The following is a 21,719-nucleotide window of genomic DNA, read 5'->3' as shown; positions in this document are numbered from 1 at the left end:
TCTTTTGCCTTAATTTGCAAGACACCTTGCTTTTTTATGTTTTGCTTTACAACTTGGACTTACACATTTTAAATCCTGTGTCAATCTGGGTTAGAATAGGTCCTCAGTACCCCTTGCTTGTTGTAAGAGGAGACTAAATGGGGCAGTCCTTCGGATGAGACTGCCAAAACCGAGGCCCCGTGTCACAGCAGGTGTGGCATGATAAAGATCCCTCCCTGCTCAAAGGCCGTAAGTGCCAAGCATATAGGCCTTAATTTTGTAGCCCTTCACCAGCAGTGGTGACGTCTCCATATGAGTGAAATATTATTGAGAGGGACATTAAACAATATTCAAACAAATACACATTTTAATATATATATATATAGAGAGAGAGAGAGAGAGAGAGAGAGAGAGAGAGAGAGAGAGAGAGAGAGAGAGAGATAAAGAAAAAAAGATGTGATTGCTGTTTCATAGTCATTCATAAGATTCCTCTACTGTAACTTGGACTTACAGAGTCGTTTGAAATTCAAATTATCCATTGTATAAAGAATATAAAGTTTCAGCATTGAAGCTTCTTTCTGATAAGACACTGTTATTATCTGATGTATGGCAGAATACATACAATATAGAAAACTGTATAATAATGTTAAAGCTGTCAATTTTAAAATATGCAAGCACCCTCGTGTACTCACAGGTCAGGATTTCTCACTGACAGAGTTTTTTTTAATTTCATGTAAATTTATCAGCAATAAGAGAAGCGGTGGTGATAGTAGACATGGAAATTTTGTCTCCCCATTCTGCTTCCTTTAAACTTGTCAATATTTATGAGATTCTTTTCAGTGTTATTTGATTCAGAGCCTTGTTGTGTTGATCACATATAGTCAAATTCATGACATCTTGTATCTATGTTCTTTGTCTGACAGTTAAACTGAAATTTTTAAACTCTATATTTGTAGTGTACACAGGGAAATCAAAATATCAGTGTCTTGAACTTAATTTTTCTTCAGCTTAAGGGTTATTGTCATTTACCTTATAAATGTAGAGACATCACTTTAACAGAGGAATGAAATCAATTTCTAAATTTTTAAGTTTGCTCTATGGAAAATTGATCAAACAGAACCAGAACATGTGTATTTCAAGGCTTAATGCATTTTATGTGTGAAATGGCTGGCTGAACAAATGGAAGTCAATTTGCCGTCAACAGGAAGGACATGGATTTAAATTTTTCTGTCTTTATTACTTCTCAACATCCACAGTTCCTAGACCACCAATGATCACCTGGATGACAAGAAATCAATGTCTCCTTTGTTTATTGGTTTATTGCTAGTTTCTCCCTTGAATTAGAATTTCTTCAGATAATTTGATTGTTGATTGTTCTTACAATGAGTACTAAGTAATATTGTACTGATTATTTTTAGCACAAAGTATGTTGATCATATTTTGATAGTTAAGATAAACCCGTGAACCCTCCACACATACTTCACAGGAAAACTCCCATTATTTGTCAATCTGTCTTTGTAACCAGTGCAAACAAATACCACCTGAACTGTTTTGATTACAAATATTTTTGTGGCAATTACCTTTTGCTTTAACACTTTGGCCATCGCATTAATACCAGCATATTGACAGCACTTGTTGTATCCTAACCATTTAAAAATCTGTGACAGAATGAAAGTGGGATTTAATTGGCACCCAATATTCGGACTGAACATCGTTTTCTCCTAGGTTAGTTTGTTTTCTCGGGAGATTATATTGCATTGCAGGTGTGATTTTATATTCGAAAAGGAATATACAAAGATTTGAACATTGGGAATGAAAGTGAAATTTTTGTGGAATTTACTCATAACTTATTTTCATGGATTTATTCTAAAAAAATAAAAAATAAGGTAAGATGAAAAATAAATCTCAAATCTTGTAATCATTTTGATATTTTAACATAAAAATATCTACATCTGAGCTATGAACTTTTTTTTGTAGTATAAATAGATTACATAAAATTTGTTTATTATGTATATTACTTATGTATTTAAGAATAGTTTCTTTAAAATAGTTTAATTGACATTTAAATAGTTTTGATGTCTTTTGGGGGAAAAAATCATTTTGGGGTAGTATAGATTTGAATTATTTTAATTTTTGAATGTTGAATTATTACATGTATAATTTTGTATGAATTGAACATTGTCTGAAAGGTTGTTGATAGACAACTTCAATTTCTGAGGATTAGAATAAATTTTTTACTTCTTTTTTCAAAACTTCAGTATAAATACGTGCAAGTCATTAATACTGTAAATTCCCTATTTTAAATGAGTACTTAATATTGTGAAAGACTAGCTATCATGAGAACATTAATTGGTAAGTGGTGTGTGAGTTGATGAGAAGTTTTTACATGTATTTCAGCAATCTAAAAATAAAAGTGAGTCATTTTAATTGTGAGTGGTTCTCACAAGAATGTCTCGATCGAGATACAGTGTCCGTGATTAATGACATCACAACTTCTCTTTAATCACTCGGTCAATTGATCTACACATTTTTGTGTCATTTCACCCAGACATTTCAGAATTTGATCAAATTGATAAGTTACAGTATCTGTGATTTTCTGTCGTAAATTTCTCGTTGTTAAGGAGGTATAGGAGGAATGCTACACCAGAGAAATTTGAGGATGAAAAGTGGAGGATATATGTACAACTGTATTTTGAAATTGAAAACTTTCAAATTTACTTTATTTAGTCAACAATGCAGTTTTAGTAGAAAGCAATCTTTAAATTATTGGCATTTTTGAGATCAATACAATGCTTTAGCTGCATGAGAAGTACAGAAAAATGTGTAATGATAATAAAAAGGTTATTTAATGAATATCAGGAAAATATTATGTGAACATGCTTCCCGACAATCAGTCAATAAACTATAAATAATCGGCTTCACTGATAAGGCGAATCACCCCGTGCTTCCATAGTTTTTACACCCCTATAATACAATCAAAAAGTCATTTACACAGTCTACTGTTATAGTGACTTTAACGTTATGAGTACTTCTTAGATAATCTGGCTGTAGACTTGAATTTTGTGATATTTGAGAAGTTATAAAATCTTTTCAATATACGAATACTACCTATAATATGGAGATTTTTATTTGTAATATTAAATATTATTGCATTCTCTTGGGTTACTTGGGTCACTCAGATGATAATTTTACATTTGTCACAAATTGTTCATTGTTAACTTTTGAATATTTTAAACTAATGAGAAACTTCAATACTCAAAGGATATTTGTCGGTGTCATTGCCTATTAAGAACCCTAAAAGTGGGATCAAAACTTAAAACAAAGTTGTGATTGTTTAAATTCCCTTTTTGTGGCTTAAAAGTGGAGTCTAAACTTTTTAAAAAAGAATATTGAAATCTTTTAAAATCCTCCTTCGAACCTTAAAGATGGTGCCACACGTACATAACTACCATACACACACAGCATCTAGTTCATTAATCTTGTATAAACTCTTAAATTTGATTTTATTGTGTGATGCTCAAGTGACCATTTTGGATTATAGGCCTTTTGATTGGAGTCAATAAGAATAGACTTGTTTGGGGTAAAGTTTGGTTGTTTTACATCCCATCGAGAATTTTTCACTCATTGAGACGTCACCAGCTGTAGGTGAAGTACCACAAATTTAGATCTATACTTAGCGCTCAGGGACGTAGCAGTGAGGGTTCTTTATCGTGGCAACGCCTGCCACGACACGGAACTTCCGTTTTTATAATGTCATATCCGAAACATCTGTGATTCTTGCTTCAAGCGTTTGGCGAAGGAGCAATCACTACCTATGTTTACGTCTTAGGTTTGGCATGGCTATGACACGAGTGGGGCTTGAACTCACAACCTCTTGGTTGCGAAGCGAATGCTCTACCACTGAGCTACCACGATTGATGAGTTTGGAGTTAATTGACTTGTTTGAGGTCTTCACAGATAAACCTCATTTATCATATTTATCAGTGGATATGATATTTATGTTTGTGTATTGATAACTATGAAACTAAATGAAGACTTCTTCCTGTTTGATTTTTTTCAGAATGCATTCATTGCATGTATAGAAAATTGCTTTTAGATTGTGATATGACTGAATCATGTTATGAAAAGTTGTTCAGCTGTGAAAATGATAAGGCATTTGTATGCACAAGATTTCTTTTTAACCCTGCAAAAATTTATGTGTGAATGGATTATAAATTAAAATGCATGTCAATTTCATACTGCATAATATGTCCAGACACATTTAAGAGGATTACATATTTTAATGTGGACCGCATTGTTGGAAATCTTTTTTGTGTTAAATATAGATTGACAGTATTTACATTCATGTATGTTTCAATGCTGTAAAGAACAGAACATATCTTGTTGAATTGATTGAAAAGTACTTGGCAGTGGTGTGATATTGAGATTAATTGGTCAGGATATTAATATGTTTAAAAAAAATACCGAACAGATCAATAGAAATGACTGTGGAAGGTCTCTCCTACATTTTCTGGTCGTTAGATCTGTGTCTGTCTTCAATGTCAAACACTTCTTCATGATTGTGTTGTATCGTGAAGTCAATGATAACAGTTATGATACTCCTTCAGTTAAAGATCAATTGAAACTTTAAAGTGATTGAATTTAGAAGTGTTGAAATATCGCTACCAGGAAGAGACATTTAATCAAATCCCAGGGAGAAAATATACGCTTGTAGTTTGTTTATCGTTGTTGTTATCATGGCTTCAAACTGTTAATTCTACTTGAAGTGAAAAAAGGAGAGATGGAAATCATTTTTGCATATCTAACCTTTTTTGTTGTCTTGACTAAGGGGGGATATTGTCAGTCAGTCGGGGTGTTGGTCAGTCAGTTGGTAGACTAAGTGTTGTACCCTTTGCTTACAGCCATTGGGCAAACTTTATTTGCACACTGGTCTATTTAAGGAGTAAATGACCTCTATTGATTTTTTGGCCACAAGGTCAAAGGTCAAGTGATGGACATCAAACTAAGCTGGTTCTCCTTAAGAAGTAGATGTACTTATATGATTTTTAAATTACAATGTCAAAGGTCAAACTAAATCTGGACATTAAAAAATATTGTCTGCTCAATATATTGTGAACATTTTCCTTGACAGACATCTTGTACCCCCTAAAGAGTAGATGACACCTACTGATTTTCAAGTTGCAAGGTCAAATGTCATAACCAAATTGATTGGTTATTTAAAAATGTCTGCTCTGACAGTATCTTAGTATTGTGGTTGCCCCTGACTAGTAGATTATAGATAACTCATATTTGTTTTACTATCATTATATTCTAAAGTTAAAATATTGCCACAGGGAGACATACATTTACTGTTATATTTACATTTCCAATGTTTTTGCATTTGATATCCTTTCAAATTGTAATGAGAGCCATTTCCTCATGAATGTTTTGCAGTTTTGAACAATTCGTGTATGAATCTTCATAAATGTAATACATGTACATCTATTTCAAATGACTGGGAATTTCAACAGAAATGTAAAATATAAGAAAAATCTTCATCTTTGAAAATACATGACGGTGTGAACTGCAACACTTATACTGGCCATTAATGGACTATACATGAAGTATGCTAGCTGGCGTGAATTTTGTGTGGAAAATAAAGATTCGTAACCTCAGATGACTGACGTTTTCAAATTAAAATCTATAAAGTTATGAAAAACATAACTTTGACCTATCCTGCTGATGGTTCTTGAGTATATGCAAACAAATATATGCACCATGTATACATTTAGTCCCAAATATATGTAGACATACTGTATACCCTAGCAATTAATGCACTTCATTCCCCCCACCCCACTCAAAAACCACTGTATTGCTTCTCTAGTTTGGTTGTATCATTTCATTATTACTTTGAGTAAAATGAATTATGCACAATGAATAAGATCGATGATTGTTTAATAATTAACGTGTATTAGGGTACATCAATTTATATAACACAATACCGCATCATCAGTAACGCGTGTATCAATATTACATCGTCAATGTGATATCATAATACAGTTGTTATAAGTTATACTTGTCAGCAGTCGACATGTTAACCCACTGAGCTACTCAGCGAGGCAGATTTAAAAGAAATATACATGTATTGCTGACACTCATACTTTCATTCGTGTTTCAATAGAAGTCGGCCATTATGACGACATGTGTTACACATCCTTAATCTGGGATGATTCTGAGAGCATCATTACTCTAAGTGTTTTTATATGGTGTAACATATCGTCGCAATGGCTACCATACAGTAAATACTCATAATTCTCCTGATAATTAAATCCTCTGTTTTCTAAATGTTTATGACAACAAAATTCGTAGTTGATAGAACTCAGTTTAAGGTGATGCTGCATGTTATTTAGGCTAATAAGTTACTTTTTATGGCATGCAACAACTTGAGATTACTTGAAAATATATTTATAGAATCTTATAAGGTATAATTAATGAGGAGGAAGAATACGTACACCTTATGATTTTCGGATTTATCAGTTTTGTTGTTAATTGAAGCTATGAGACTTTCAATTATTCATTGTTTTGTCAGTTTTCTAGATTATGATATCATATTTCATAGTTAGTAAAAGTGAACAGGTGCATGCAATATATAACCAGGTCTTCTATTCAGACTATTGCTAAATAACAATACCCAAAGCTAAAACAGATCACTTAAATTATTTCTCTAACTTTTGTAAAGTACGTATTAGACGAGGAACGTCTACAACTAAATCTAAGTCTATGAGTAGATGTGCAAATACACATGTAATCACATATAATTAAGTTAATTCATTTTAATTAGCTGTTCATTTTGTCATATTTAGTTAGTTGTGTAACTTAATTGTGGTCCATTTTGTTTATATTGACTTATTCATATATAACCAACATGTTTGGTGATATCAATATTGATTTAAACAATTGAATCGAATTTCCAACCGAAAACTTTTTAAAGTTATGAAATTGTGCATGTACGTTGAAATACATGTATTGGGAGGTACGTTGTAAAAAGATATTTCTTACTTTGTAAATGCTTAGCAGGAGGTATAACACTTAACAAAAAAGTTTATTTCATATTAACTCAAATAACTCGCCTCCATAATGACTATGTGTATTAACAAACAAGACTTGTCAATTTGATTGCTTTAGCACGCTACACTTAATGGTCAAATACCACTACATGGACAGCAAATAGTCGTAATTTTCTTGTGGAAAGTTAATAGACATTCAATGGAGGATTTAAATTTGAGGGGAAAATAGAAATGGAATTTGACACACGTACATTATCATTTGATCAGTACAAAACTAAATTGTATTGAGTTGCCCCGAAGGCTTGTAGAATTTTCAAAACAAATTCTATTGAACTACCATTTTATCTGTATTTTATGAGGAAACAACATTTCAGTTTGGACAGACTCTGAATAAACGAATTTAATCGGGCATATTTGATGAATTAAAAGTTTAAAAAATATGGTTAAAGGGGGTCATATTCAGGATAGAAGAAAAGGTGATTATTAAGTCTGTACCCCATACCTGATGTGAATTTCGAACATGTTTAAGCGAGATAATGTGTTGCTGTGTAAATTGATTTTAGAATATGCAGCAGGGTTTAAACCAGTACTCAAGTACCAGAATGTTTCTCAAAATATCCTACTACAAACTTTTATTGTTTTATTAGTTAGTCTTTAAACTTCTGTTTATGATTCATGACATTAGGATGAGCACATTAAACTTAATACTGCTTAAAAGTAGGAAGATAAACTTTAACTACAACTATAGCCATACATCTGTGCTTACATCTGCAACTGTAGAATTATATAGCTCTCTAGGGAAAAATACAGGGGATGTATCCCTCTAGAATGTCCAGATCGAGTTTTCTCTCTGAGATCTCGGTCCTGTAGCTGTGTCTACTTGCATGTCACAACATCATACATTTATATGCAATACTTTTATTAAAATGTACGAAATGTGCAATCACCTCAAACGCTACAAAGTTTTAAAATCACATATTTATGTAATGTTGGATTATCAATTATGGCCGGAGTAAAGGTTTTGAACAGAATGTCAAGGTTTTTACACACTTATACATAGAAGTGCTGGGGACATACAATTTTGAACTGTTATAAATGTAATTCATGATATCCAATGAGTTCATGATATATTTAAAATTATTGGGAATGAAAATCACTTCGCTGTAAGCATGAATTAATTCATTATAAGTGTGTTTGCTGTAACTGTGTTTTACTGTAAGTGTGCATTCATTATAAATGTGTTTGCTGTAACTGTGTTTCACTGTAAGCGTGTATTCATTATAAGTGTGTTTGTTGTAACCATGTTTTACTGTAAGTGTGTATTCATTATAAGTGTGTTTGCTGTAACTGTGTTTCACTGTAAGCGTGTATTCATTATAAGTGTGTTTGCTGTAACTGTGTTTTACTGTAAGTATGTATTCATTATAAGTGTGTTTGCTGTAAATGTGTTTCACTGTAAGTGTGTATTCATTATAAGTGTGTTTGCTGTAACTGTGTTTCACTGTAAGTGTGTATTCATTATAAGTGTGTTTGCTGTAACTGTGTTTTACTGTAAGCATGTATTCATTATAAGTGTGTTTGCTGTAACTGTTTCACAGCAAGCATGTATTCATTATAAGTGTGTTTGTTATAACTGTGTTTTACTGTAAGTGTGCATTCATTATAAGTGTGTTTGCTGTAACTGTGTTTTACTGTAAGCGTGTATTCATTATAAGTGTGTTTGCTGTAACTGTGTTTCACTGTAAGTGTGTATTCATTATAAGTGTGTTTGCTGTAACTGTGTTTCACTGTAAGTGTGTATTCATTATAAGTGTGTTTGCTGTAACTGTGTTTCACTGTAAGTGTGTATTCATTATAAGTGTGTTTGCTGTAACTGTGTTTCACTGTAAGTGTGTATTCATTATAAGTGTGTTTGCTGTAACTGTGTTTCACTGTAAGTGTGTATTCATTATAAGTGTGTTTGCTGTAACTGTGTTTCACTGTAAGTGTGTATTCATTATAAGTGTGTTTGCTGTAACTGTGTTTTACTGTAAGTGTGCATTCATTATAAGTGTGTTTGCTGTAACTGTGTTTCACTGTAAGCGTGTATTCATTATAAGTGTGTTTGCTGTAACTGTGTTTCACTGTAAGTGTGTATTCATTATAAGTGTGTTTGCTGTAACTGTGTTTTACTGTAAGTGTGTATTCATTATAAGTGTGTTTGCTGTAACCGTGTTTTACTGTAAGCGTGTATTCATTATAAGTGTGTTTGCTGTAACTGTTTCACTGTAAGCGTGTATTCATTATATGTGTGTTTGCTGTAACTGTGTTTCACTGTAAGTGTGCATTCATTATAAGTGTGTTTGCTGTAACTGTTTCACTGTAAGTGTGAATTCATTATAAGTGTGTTAGCTGTAACTGTGTTTTACTGTAAGTGTGAATTCATTATAAGTGTGTTTGCTGTAACTGTGTTTTACTGTATAAACAAAGGAAGCAAGCGGTGAAATGCTGTCATTGTTTATTTATCTCCCATAGGACAAAAATCCTAGAGATTTATTTCTTTTATAATTTAATCTATAGATTTAAAGATTGTGTACAATCAAGTACAACATGTATTAATGTAAAGTCAAATATCCAAGTTTTTAGAAATATTATTAATTTCATCACAAACCTTTACACAGGTTGAGAAAATTTACCTGACATAAAGTGTATAATTTATTTCAGTAGGCCTAAAATTATTTTGAACAGTTTTAAATTGCAGAAAAATTGTCTTATGGCCTTCCATTTAATTTGTGCCTGGTCCAAAACTTCTTTGTGGAACATTGTCTATGCCAAGGTAATTTGGCCGGGTTGTGGGTAAAAGAGAGTTTTAAATATATCATGTACATGTAGATGTGTGGGCCTCAGCCCTGTATAAATGAAAACTCATACTTGGCAACATGTCATTGTGTCTTAACCCTGACTTAAATTCTTTTAGCAAATTTCAAAGTTGCTGGTAAAAAACGAAAAGTGAATTAAAAAAAATATTCAGTTCCAATAGGCCATAACATCATGATGGAGACATACTTGAAGTGCATACTAATTATAAACTAGGTAAATTTTTATAACTAGGGTGAATCATTTAGGTCAAATGGACATGGACAACGTGAAAGCTGGAAATATTTCTTCCATGCCATAACCTTGTAATGAATAGACAGTAGAAACTTATATTAGGCATTAAGGTTGCCTGTGACCATAAACAGTGTGTTGTGACCTTGAACCAAGGTCATTCGGTAAAGATCAAGGTTACATATAGATTAGTTTGCCTAGGCCATGATTTTGAATTCCAAGATCCAAGGAATGCTGCAGTCATTATTCTGCACACCATGCTTGCACTTCATGTTTTGCAAATGCAACAATAAAGTCGATAACTGATTATTCAATTTTATAATCATGCAAAACAAATTTATAAATGACTGAAGAACATTTGTCATTTATTAATAATAATCCAGCTTTTATATGTTATTACCCATTTCATATTTAAGGGAAATTTTTGAGAATTCAATCATGAACTTCCTCCAGGGGAGGGGAGGGGGACATTCTCCGAACATAATATCTAAAAATAGGCGCATCAATTGATTGATTACTGAATCTTGTCTATATTGCAAGAATTTGATAATTGTAGAAAAATACTTAGAATATACATGTATAAAATGATTTTTGTTAAAATTCCCATACATTTTAATGTAGTTTCTACATTTCAAGGGGAATTTTTACTTGTGGAAGGGGAAATATTCATTTGTTTTCAGAGGGGGAAAGGTACCCTTTACCAGTAGTAAAAAGAATCTCAATAAATCCCTGATAATAAATCATCTGCATTCATGTAAACAAACATGTCAATACGCAGAAAAGTTAACCCTCTTCCATGTACATGTATGTGTAGTCTTGAACTTTGCATTCAAAGCATGCAGTTTGATATAATCATTCAACCAGTTGAAATATTTTTCAAAATAGATCTAGTATACCCTACCATCTCACCTATTTCGTCAGCCAACCCCCCCCCCCCCCCCCCCCAAAAAAAAACAACCCAAAAACATGTAGGCCTTGTCTGTTTCAGAATCTGGCCTAATTTGTAGCTGTATAGGTAAATGATCAGCTGTATATTTCTGCTCTAAAGCAGAATAGAAAGAAAGTTCTCGTTTTTGTGTATGATACAAGATAATCTCCTCGGTCACAAAATGTTATTCGAAACATTTCTCGACCTCAGAGGTTATCCTTCAACATACACAAAAATGCTATCTTTATTTCTTAAACAGAAAACATTAGAAGTCAGAACTATATATTGTGAGAAAATGTTAACTTTTACTTTTCAAAGATTAATACTTCTGGTTGCCATCATTTTCTGATTAATTTGTTTTTCATCGTATGAAATTCAGGTGACCATTCAGGCCTATGGAACTCTTGTATCATTAGAGTGATCCTGGGATACATTCAATGATATATTTCAGATCGGTGTAAGTGCAGCAGACAGCTGTTGAGAAGGAGATGGTTGCCTATGGTTACCTGTCCCTCGTCCTGTTGATGGGTGCGGTGGAAGCGACATGGATGGGGGCTAGTTATTGGAATGAAAGATATGGTACTCTGGGCATCAATTATGCCAGTAAGTAAATACAATAGACAGAACATACCTGGACTAATTATGTACGTGCTTGCACTCCGTGACATTACATACACATACTTGACTATTGGCACAGTCAAACAAGGACTAACTCTTTCTGATGAGAAGTGACTCTTTGTGGCTCGAACTTCTATCTGCGGAAGTTCTTGATATCCTGTCTTGATTTTTTCACTATGTGAATAAGGATTCAATTGAAACAACTAGGGTATCATTAGATTTCTTAAACGAATTCTTCGAATTTACAAAACTGTTGGAAAAAGTCTGTAGTCACAACTAATTTAGGAGAATTACATCAAATGTTGTGGCTTATGATTTGATCTTATTATTTTTAGTTAGTTGTGACTAAATTAAGATAATTCTAGAATCAAATAATACACTACTTTTCAGCTTAGAATGATACAATAACACCCCCCCCCCTCCACGCACACAACAGAACAAACCACATACCCCAAGTATACATTCTGATTAATGCATCAATCAAGTATTTATTATCTACTTCACAAAGTTCTCTATGCCTGCAGCTATTGGTCATAGTTTAATGACTGAAAAAATCTACAATATCTGTAAAACCTTTTCTATTTATAGGCTTTAGGTAATACATATGTATATTCCCACTCATATCTACAATATCTGTAAAACCTTTTCTATTTATAGGCTTTAGGTAATACATATGTATATTCCCACTCATATGGAATATGGAATAAGTTTTGTTATTATGCGACTTTGTTATGGATGTTGTATGTTAAAGAAATGATTTTTATCACAGACCCTCTTGTCTGGAAATATTTAGCACAGAATCTTTGAGTACAGCCAGAAGGACAAAAGAGGTTGTTTATGTTGTTTTGAGATGGTTTGCTCTGATAATTGATGCAACAATATAAAATATTCAGGTAAAGCTATCGATTTTGTCACTAAGGGTAGGCTGTGCTGTGAAGTTGGAAACCGGGAATGTATTGGGATTTAAACATCAAGCACCAAGAAAGAGTGCAACTAACATTAGACTGTGATCGTAAACTCCACCGAGATAAAAATTGAAAGAGTGCAAAGACTACTTAAGAAACCGGAATGTCTTCAAAGCACTAATGTGTCACACGCATAAGCACTGCATGAACAGAACTAATCAAGCGGTTCTACTAATTGGAATTTTCACCGTTTTCATTATTAAATTTATGATATAATATATAGACACCTTTACATGATGCATAAAAAGCTTGATAGCCTTATAAGTTAATTATGGTCTATTGTCCATTGACGCTTAATATGTAGATTGCTCCATTTTTTCTCCCTGGGGGCCATCAATCATTGCCCTGTAAGCTGTTTAATTGATCCATATTTATGACAGTTTTGTTGGCTCCCTTCCACAATGTTACTCAATTTTTTTTTAAATGATATATATTTCATTTTTAGCTCACTTGAGCTGAAAGTTCAAGTGAGCTTTTGTCTGTCATCTGTCTGTCTGTCAGTTAACTTTTCACATTATTGTCTTTTTCTCCAGAACCACTGGGCCAATATTTCAAACAAACTTGGGTGATGGGGGATCATGTTTGTTTGATTGAAGGTCCATGAATCCTTGCAAAGGGAGATAATCAATATTTAAAGATCTTCTTGAGAACCACTGGACCAGAAAAGTTGAAATTAATTAAATCTTGGCCCTCAGAGGTAGAATGGTGCCACGATGGGTGATCTTGCTAACAAGTCTTCTTTTAAAGAACGACTGAAAAATTGAAAATTACATGACAAGTTTAAATTCTGACATTGAGTATAGATTCAAGTTTATTCAAATTATGACCCCCAGGATTCAAATCATGACCCCCAGGGGTAGGGTGGGGCCACAATAGAGGATCAAAGTATATAGGAAAAATATTGTAGAATCTTCTTCTCAAGAACAGTAAGACCACGGTTAGTCATGTTAATATGCAAGCCTCCTTAAATAGTGCAGATTCAAGTTTGTTCAACTTTTGGCCCTCTGAAGTGGAGTGGGGCAATAATAGAGGATCAGAGTATTACCTGGGGATGTATAGGGAAAAATCTCTAAAAATCCTCATTTCGACAGTAGTAAGGCCATGATTAATTGTATGGATATGCAAGTATATCTCTAGGTTTTTCAGATTTAAGTTTGATCAATTCAGGGACATTGGGGTAGGGTGAGGCTACAATATGAAATCAAAGCTTTTATGGGAATATACAAGAAATTGATTTAAACTTCTTCTTTTCAAGAGTAGCTAGGCCACATTAAATCAAATTTAAATGCAAATGTTCCCAAGTTGTGTTGATTCAATTTTTTTAATGCCCTTACAGCTATAGTTGCAGGGATCGACATTAATGGTTGTGACCAATTGCCCAAGGCAATTAAAAAACCAGTTCGAACAAGTGAAACTCAATATACACTTGCCCGATGGGGCAAGTGATTTTTTCAGTAGGAAATGTGATTATTATAATAATTGTGTTAAGCTTGATGAATATCAAGCTTTAGAAAGTAAAGTCCAACTCCATATAGTGTTTTCTTTAACGAATCGTCAGATTATAATGAAGGCCCATTCTAGTAGATCGTACTGTATCACCACTTGACAGAGAGAGATAATTAAAATTACTGGTTGACAGGCTTATTAGAATCTAAAATATTTTGGACAACTAAGTTTTTCATTTGGACAAGTAAAACTCGGAGTCTACTTGCTCGAAGGGCAAGTGAGATGAAAAGTTCATGTCTATCCTTGAGTTGTTTTGTCTTGTCTGTCTGTCTGTCTGAAATACTGACCTTGCTCATAACTTTTGAATGGTGATTGAAAAGGCTCTCATATTTCGTATGTACATTTCTTGTGACAAGATCTTTGAACAACAGCAGGGTCTAGGTGACACAGGTGAGTAATGTGACCTATGGCCTCTTGTCTGTGTTTTTTCATTACTAACAATTTTTGATTTCAAATGTTGGAATTTTTTGAAACTGTTTATTTTTGATACATTTATGATGATAAACACATAATATTGTTTAGTACGTTTTACACTGATCTATTGATAAACATTGACAACTACATCGTATTTACTCGGCACTTTTTAGAGGAAAGATGTTTCAAAAAAATTATCTAAATGGAGCAAAGTTGTTTCTTTTGACTTCTAATCAGCTGGAAATACTTGATGTAAACTCGCTGCTATAAAAACTCATACAATTCAACATTGGAAACAGAGTAAATCATGAATGAAAATGTTGCATCTCCATTAATGACACTTCAGAATCAGCGGTTCCACTACAGGACTGTAATTTTGTGTACTAGCATTTTTATTTTAAGAAATATATAATTTAAATTTCGATCAACAAATGCCCTTGTACATGGTTTAACGAGCTACATATTATACAGTTACGCCTGTTGTCCGTTATCTGTCCGTCTGTCTGTAAACTTTTTACATTTTCGACTTTTTCTTTAGAACCACTGGGCCAATTTCAACCAAACTTAACCAAAAGCATCCTTGTGTAAAAGGCTTTCAAGTTTTTTTCAATTGAAGGGCCATGTCCCTTTCAAAGGGGCGATAATCACAAAAATGTAAAAATAGGGTGGGGTCCTTTAAAAAATTTCTTCTCAAGAACCACTGGGTCAGAAAAGCTGTAATTTACAGGAAAACTTCCTGACATAGTGCAGAATCGAAATTGTTCAAATCATGGCCCTCGGGGGGTAGGATGGGGCCACAAGGAAAAATCTTCTTCTCAAGAACCACTGAGCCAGAAAAGCTGAGATTTACATGAAAGCTTCCTGACATCGTGCAGATTTAAGTTTGTTCAAATCATCCCCCCCCTGGGGTATGATGGGACTACAATAGGGGATCAAAGTTTTACATACAAATATGTAAGGAAAATCTTTAAAAATCTTCTTCTCAAGAACCACTGAGCCAGAAAAGCTGAGATTTACATGAAAGCTTCCTGACATAGTGCAGATTTAAGTTTGTTCAAATCATGGTCTTCGGGGGTAAGATGAGGCGACAAATGGGGATCAAAGTTTTACATACAAATGTATAGGGAAAATCATTAAAAATCTTCTGAAAAATCACTGGGCCAGAAAAGTTTACATTCACACGAAAGCTTCCTGACATAGTCCAGATTCAATTTTGAAAAAACCATGGCCCCTGAGAGTAGGTTGGGTTCACAATAGGGAACAAAGTTTTACATGTAAATATATAGGAAAAATCTTTAAATATGAGCCAAGGTGACTCAGGTGAGCGATGTGGCCCATGGGCCTCTTGTTTTAAGTATCTAAACTTAAAAATATTTCAAAATCATATAATTTAAAAGAAAATCCTGACATTTCTGAGTTTAAAGGTGAAACTTATATTTAAAAGCCGTTCTATATGAATTGCAGAACATGTAATGGGTTGCTATATATTTTAATGTGAACTAGAAGTCACATGTATGTTTTAATTTATTTTCATCCACTTTAAAATGATGACATTTTTAGATAAATTATTTGGTAAATCTTTAATTGTGGCAAAAAAACTCCCCATCTGCATTAACGATTAAACATTTTTAACTTCTTCTTGATAACTATCAGTCCAATTCTTTTCAAATTTGGTATGATTCAGAAGCATCTTTGGAACGAGGGGGACATAAATTGTAAATTTCAGGATTCCTGCACCCCTGGGGCCTTAGGGGCGGGACAAAAACTGCCCAAAATTGACCAATTTTCAAAAATCTTTTTCAATCTCTACAACCGTACGTTTAAGAAAAACTAAATACCTAGTGATGTAGAGCAGGAAAGCCTTCACCAAAATTGTAAATTTCATAATCCCCATGGTAGAGGTTCTGACCCCATGGCGGGACCAAACTTACTATATAGTGTTTATATGATTGTAAAACACAAATAACATCTTTAGTGTTATTGATACTAAATTGATATAGCAGGTAGTCCTTTACCAAAATTGTAAATTTGATGATCCCCGGGGTAGGGGTTCTGACCCCTGGGTGGGTCCAAACTTATATACAGTATTTATCTGTAAGTTTGCTGATACTGTATAAAATCTAAATGCATACTTAGGAATAGCAGGAAAGGATGTACAAAAAATGGGAATTTTACACATCTTGTTTTATACTGTTGCTCAGGCCAACATTAGAATTTAGCTTAGATATTCAGAACAGATTTTTTTTTTAGATTTCATAGCCCTTGGGAGTAGTGATACTTTCTCACTAGTACTCAGGTGAAAGATAAGGCCTATGGGCCTCTTGTTCTCTTTTTTTCACAATGTTGCTCATATCTAAAAGGTGCAGAAAAAATCTGAAAAGCCGAGTTTAAAATATCAAAGCCAATCAGTTCATTTCCATCTTAAGCCAAAGCATTCTGTTCTTGACCTAGACTGTTTGTCCTCCATCTTCAAGCATTCCATTTTAGACAGTATCCATTGTGTTCTCGTCAAGAACCATTCTGTTCAAACTTTACAGCTTTCATTCCCCAATCAAACCGTCTGTTCCCAAACCGTTCAGCGATCATTGACCATATTCCACAGGTGTAATAGTTAGCTCATAAAGACTAGAGAAATATTTGAATTTCTTTCCAGCAACGAACTCATTTGAGGGACTGTGGAGTGATATCGCTACAATAATAGACCATTACTTCCTGTCGTCTGGGTCCGACAGTGGTCGGGAATGCAGTGGGGGGTGTAACTGTGATGAGACGAAGCGCATTGTCACTGGATGCAGTGGTTCAACAGTGTAAGTAGCGATCAGGAAGTCACAGTGTGCAGCAGTTCAACAGTGCAAGTAGTGATCAGGAAGTCAGTTTGCAGCAGTTCAATAGTGTAAGTAGCAATCTGGCAGTTCAACAGTGTAAGTAGTGATCAGGAAGTCACAGAGTGCAGCAGTTCGACAGTGTAAGTTGTGATCAGGAAGTCACAGTGTGCAGCTGTTCAACAGTGTAAGTAGTGATAAGGAAGTCACAGTGTGTAGCAGTTCAACAGTGTAAGTAGCGATCAGGAAGTCACAGTGTGCAGCAGTTCAACAGTGTAAGTTGTGATCAGGAAGTCACAGTGTGCAGCTGTTCAACAGTGTAAGTAGTGATCAGGAAGTTGCAGGGTGCAGCAGTTCAACAGTGTAAGTAGTGATCAGGAAGTCACAGGGTGCAGCAGTTCGACAGTGTAAGTAATGATCAGGAAGTCACGGTGTGCAGCTGTTCAACAGTGTAAGTAGTGATTAGAAAGTTGCAGGGTGCAGCAGTTCAACAGTGTAAGTAGTGATAAGGAAGTCACAGTGTGTAGCAGTTCAACAGTGTAAGTAGCGATCAGGAAGTCACAGTGTGCAGCAGTTCAACAGTGTAAGTTGTGATCAGGAAGTCACAGTGTGCAGCTGTTCAACAGTGTAAGTAGTGATAAGGAAGTCACAGTGTGTAGCAGTTCAACAGTGTAAGTAGTGATCAGGAAGTCACAGGGTGCAGCAGTTCAACAGTGTAAGTAGTGATCAGGAAGTCACAGGGTGCAGCAGTTCGACAGTGTAAGTAATGATCAGGAAGTCACAGTGTGCAGCAGTTCCTCAGTGTAAGTAGTGATCAGGAAGTCACAGTGTGCAGCTGTTCAACAGTGTAAGTAATGATTAGAAAGTTGCAGGGTGCAGCAGTTCAACAGTGTAAGTAGTGATAAGGAAGGATTCTTTAAAACTAAGAATTATGTCTCTTTTTGACAGGGTTAAGACATTGTTTCTTCATGATTAATTCTTGTCTTGTTACAGAATCATGACCTAACTACAGATGTACACCTATATTCCCTTTGTATGGAGTGATTTCAAACTTTTGTATGTTGTAGCAATATAATGATATGATATGAAGATGGTGTAATGACTTTGTATCAAGGTTATTTCATCAAGGTCACAGGGTAATTGAGAGATTGAAATGGTGTACAAAACTTTGCTTTTCTGACATGAAATGACTTCAAACTTACATGTTACTGCTTATTGCTGTTGTCAAGCAGTGCTCTAAGTTGTGAGTTTTTTTGCGACCAGAAAATAAATTTTGCGACTAAAGATTATAATCAAGTCACATTTTTGCGAGTGGAGAAAATTTGGACATCCAATAAAATTTTATAATCGGGATCGGAAGTCTGAATAAATATTTTTCAGTCTTGGTCTACGAATCAATATGGTGGGAAACGAGGGTTAGAGCACTTTGGATTTATCAACTGGTAGTGAAAAGTAGAAGCCTTAGCCTAGTACATGTAACAAAAAAATTCAAGAATCACACGGAGAAGGTTCTTCATCTAAAGACGGTGTAGTTGTATCTGAAGAAAAAGCAAAAGTAAAGAACCCCAGTCCTGAAATGGCTGAAGGAATTTTCGTGGTTGATATACAGAGATGGCAAAATGTTTTGCAGAAGTTTTGAGGCCAATCAGCCAGAAACGTCCATCATTTCTGGACACCCGGCCATTGTCCGATTTTGCCACAACCGGGTGTACATTTTTCAAACGTAGAATGTGACTATTCACGGTAACAGTAAGAGCCATGTGTTTGTGACTGCATTATTAGCAGTAAGTTGAGCGGGGCAACTATTGCTGCTAATTTTCAAAGACAATTACAAACTCGGGATGTAGTGTTGTTATATATGCTGGTACTGATTGTTCAGCAAAAGATCCAACAAAAGTAGAAGCTCTTAAATTATTCGCATAAGCAGTGAAGACCCACTTATTAAGGACCTTATGTGGAACGCTGGGTTTTCTTCTCCAGAAGCGTACTGTAAAATATACAGGATGGCCTCGGCCGGCCGGCCAATGCAATACAACTTTTGCCAGAGTAAATACTTGACTTGTTAGCATCCAGCATGTTTCACAGCACATTTCTATTCAGTTTAAAAATAAAACAAACAAAATGCATGCATGAGTTTTTTCTTGAAAGATATTCAAATAAAAAAAAAACCCAACTTGTAAGTCTTATTTACAAAATCTTTTACCATGGTGAGTAGAAATTTTGAAAATGGCGACTAGAAATTTGAAAATGGCGACCAGAAATCTTTCGAGGTCGCCATTTTTCGACCTGATAGCAGATGCGACTTGAAGCACTGTCAAGGTTAATTAGGTATGAGATGTTCACCCAGGCTATGACTAATGTTTAACCAGGCTATGACTAGTGTTTAACCAGGCTATGACTAGTGTTTAACCAGGTTATGACTAATGTTTACTCAGGCTATGACTAGTATTTAACCAGGCTTTGACTAGTGTTTACTCAGGCTATGACTAATGTTCACCCAGGCTATGACTAATGTTTAACCAGGCTATGACTAGTGTTTAACCAGGCTATGACTAGTATTTAACCAGGCTATGACTAATGTTCCACCAGGCTATGGCTAATGTTTAACCAGGCTATGACTAGTATTTAACCAGGCTATGGCTAATGTTTAACCAGGCTATGACTAGTATTTAACCAGGCTATGACTAATTTTTAACCAGGCTATGACTAATGTTTAACCAGGCTATGACTAATGTTTAACCAGGCTATGACTAGTGTTTGATCAGGCTATGACTAATGTTTAACCAGACTATGACTAGTGTTTAACCAGGTTATGACTTGTGTTCCACCAGGCTATGACTAATGTTCAACCAGGCTATGACTAGTATTTAACCAGGTTATGACTAATGTTCCACCAGGCTATGACTAATGTTTGACCAGGCTATGACTAGTATTTAACCAGGCTATGATTAATATTTAACCACACTATGACCAATGTTCAACCAGGTTATGACCAATGTTCACCCAGGCTATGACTAGTTTTTAACCAGGTTATGACTAATATTTAACCAGGCTATGAGTAATTTTTACCCAGGCTCTGACTAATGTTTAACCAAGCTATGACTAATGTTCACCCAGGCTATGACTAATGTTTAACCAGGCTATGACTAGTATTTAACCAGGCTATGACTAATGTTCCACCAGGCTATGACTAATGTTTAACCAGGCTATGACTAGTATTTAACCAGGCTATGACTAATGTTTAACCAGGCTATGACTAATGTTTAACCAGGCTATGACTAGTGTTTGATCAGGCTATGACTAATGTTTAACCAGGCTATGACTAGTGTTTAACCAGGTTATGACTTGTGTTCCACCAGGATATGACTAATGTTCAACCAGGCTATGACTAGTATTTAACCAGGTTGTGACTAATGTTCCACCAGGCTATGACTAATGTTTGACCAGGCTATGAGTAGTATTTAACCAGACTATGACTAATATTTAACCACACTATGACCAATGTTCAACCAGGTTATGACCAATGTTCACCCAGGCTATGACTAGTTTTTAACCAGGTTATGACTAATATTTAACCAGGCTATGAGTAATTTTTACCCAGGCTCTGACTAATGTTTAACCAAGCTATGACTAATGTTTAACCAGGTTATGACTAGTATTTAACCAGGCTATGACTAATGTTTAACTAGGCTATGACTAATGTTTAACCAGGCTATGACTAGTATTTAACCAGGCTATGACTAATGTTTAACCAGGTTATAACTAGTATTTAACCAGGCTATGACTAATGTTTAACCAGGCTATGACTAGTATTTAACCAGGCTATGACTAATGTTTACTCAGGCTATGACTAATGTTCACCCAGGCTATGTCTAGTATTTTTTTTTTTTTTTTTTTTTTTTTTTTATAATTCATTCTTTTTCCATATTCACATAATCATCAGTAATAGTAATGAAGATACATATTAATCATTTTATACATTCTCACACTCTTTCACACTACTAGTTCAGCATTATTGGTTGAATACTTCTTATTCTAGGTTACAGATCAAAAATAATTTTCCAGTTTTCCCAAAGTCTGTCAAATTTCAAAACTTCACATGATTTAATTGCTACAAATTTTTCAATTTTGTATTTGAAAGAAAGATAATGTATCAGCCCAGTAATATGAGGAATTTTGTTTTGTTTTGAACAATTGAAAACATATTGTTTGGTATACAGAATTATGAAATTAACAACTTTATTACACAAACTGAGAGGTGTTTCACCAAAAATAACATTACTAACATTAAAACCAATTCTTTTTTATGTTTTTCTGAAAATATGCATGCTAAGATTATTCCAAAGTGCTAAAG

At 34.4% G+C, this 21,719-nt stretch overlaps 1 protein-coding gene across 2 annotated transcripts in view; it reads left to right on the top strand.

Moving 5' to 3' along the window:
• The first annotated feature begins 1,430 nt into the window (after positions 1-1,430).
• Positions 1,431-21,719, top strand: part of LOC125657686 (uncharacterized) — a 125,610-nt gene continuing 105,321 nt past the window's right edge. Inside the window, exons 1-4 of one of the 2 annotated variants that reach the window (XM_056148799.1) lie at positions 1,431-1,704; positions 9,766-9,840; positions 11,492-11,643; positions 17,197-17,350. In XM_056148799.1, the coding sequence (XP_056004774.1) occupies positions 11,529-11,643; positions 17,197-17,350 (269 nt within the window). In that variant the 5' untranslated portion in view covers positions 1,431-1,704; positions 9,766-9,840; positions 11,492-11,528. The remainder of the gene's footprint in view (positions 1,705-9,765; positions 9,841-11,491; positions 11,644-17,196; positions 17,351-21,719) is intronic. The other variant, XM_048888413.2, reaches the window with a different exon arrangement.

The sequence above is a fragment of the Ostrea edulis genome, chromosome 9 (genome assembly GCF_947568905.1).
Source record: "Ostrea edulis chromosome 9, xbOstEdul1.1, whole genome shotgun sequence".
Lineage (NCBI taxonomy): Eukaryota > Metazoa > Mollusca > Bivalvia > Ostreida > Ostreidae > Ostrea > Ostrea edulis.
Note: the sequence above shows the minus strand (reverse complement) of the source record. Positions and strands in the feature narration are given on the sequence as shown.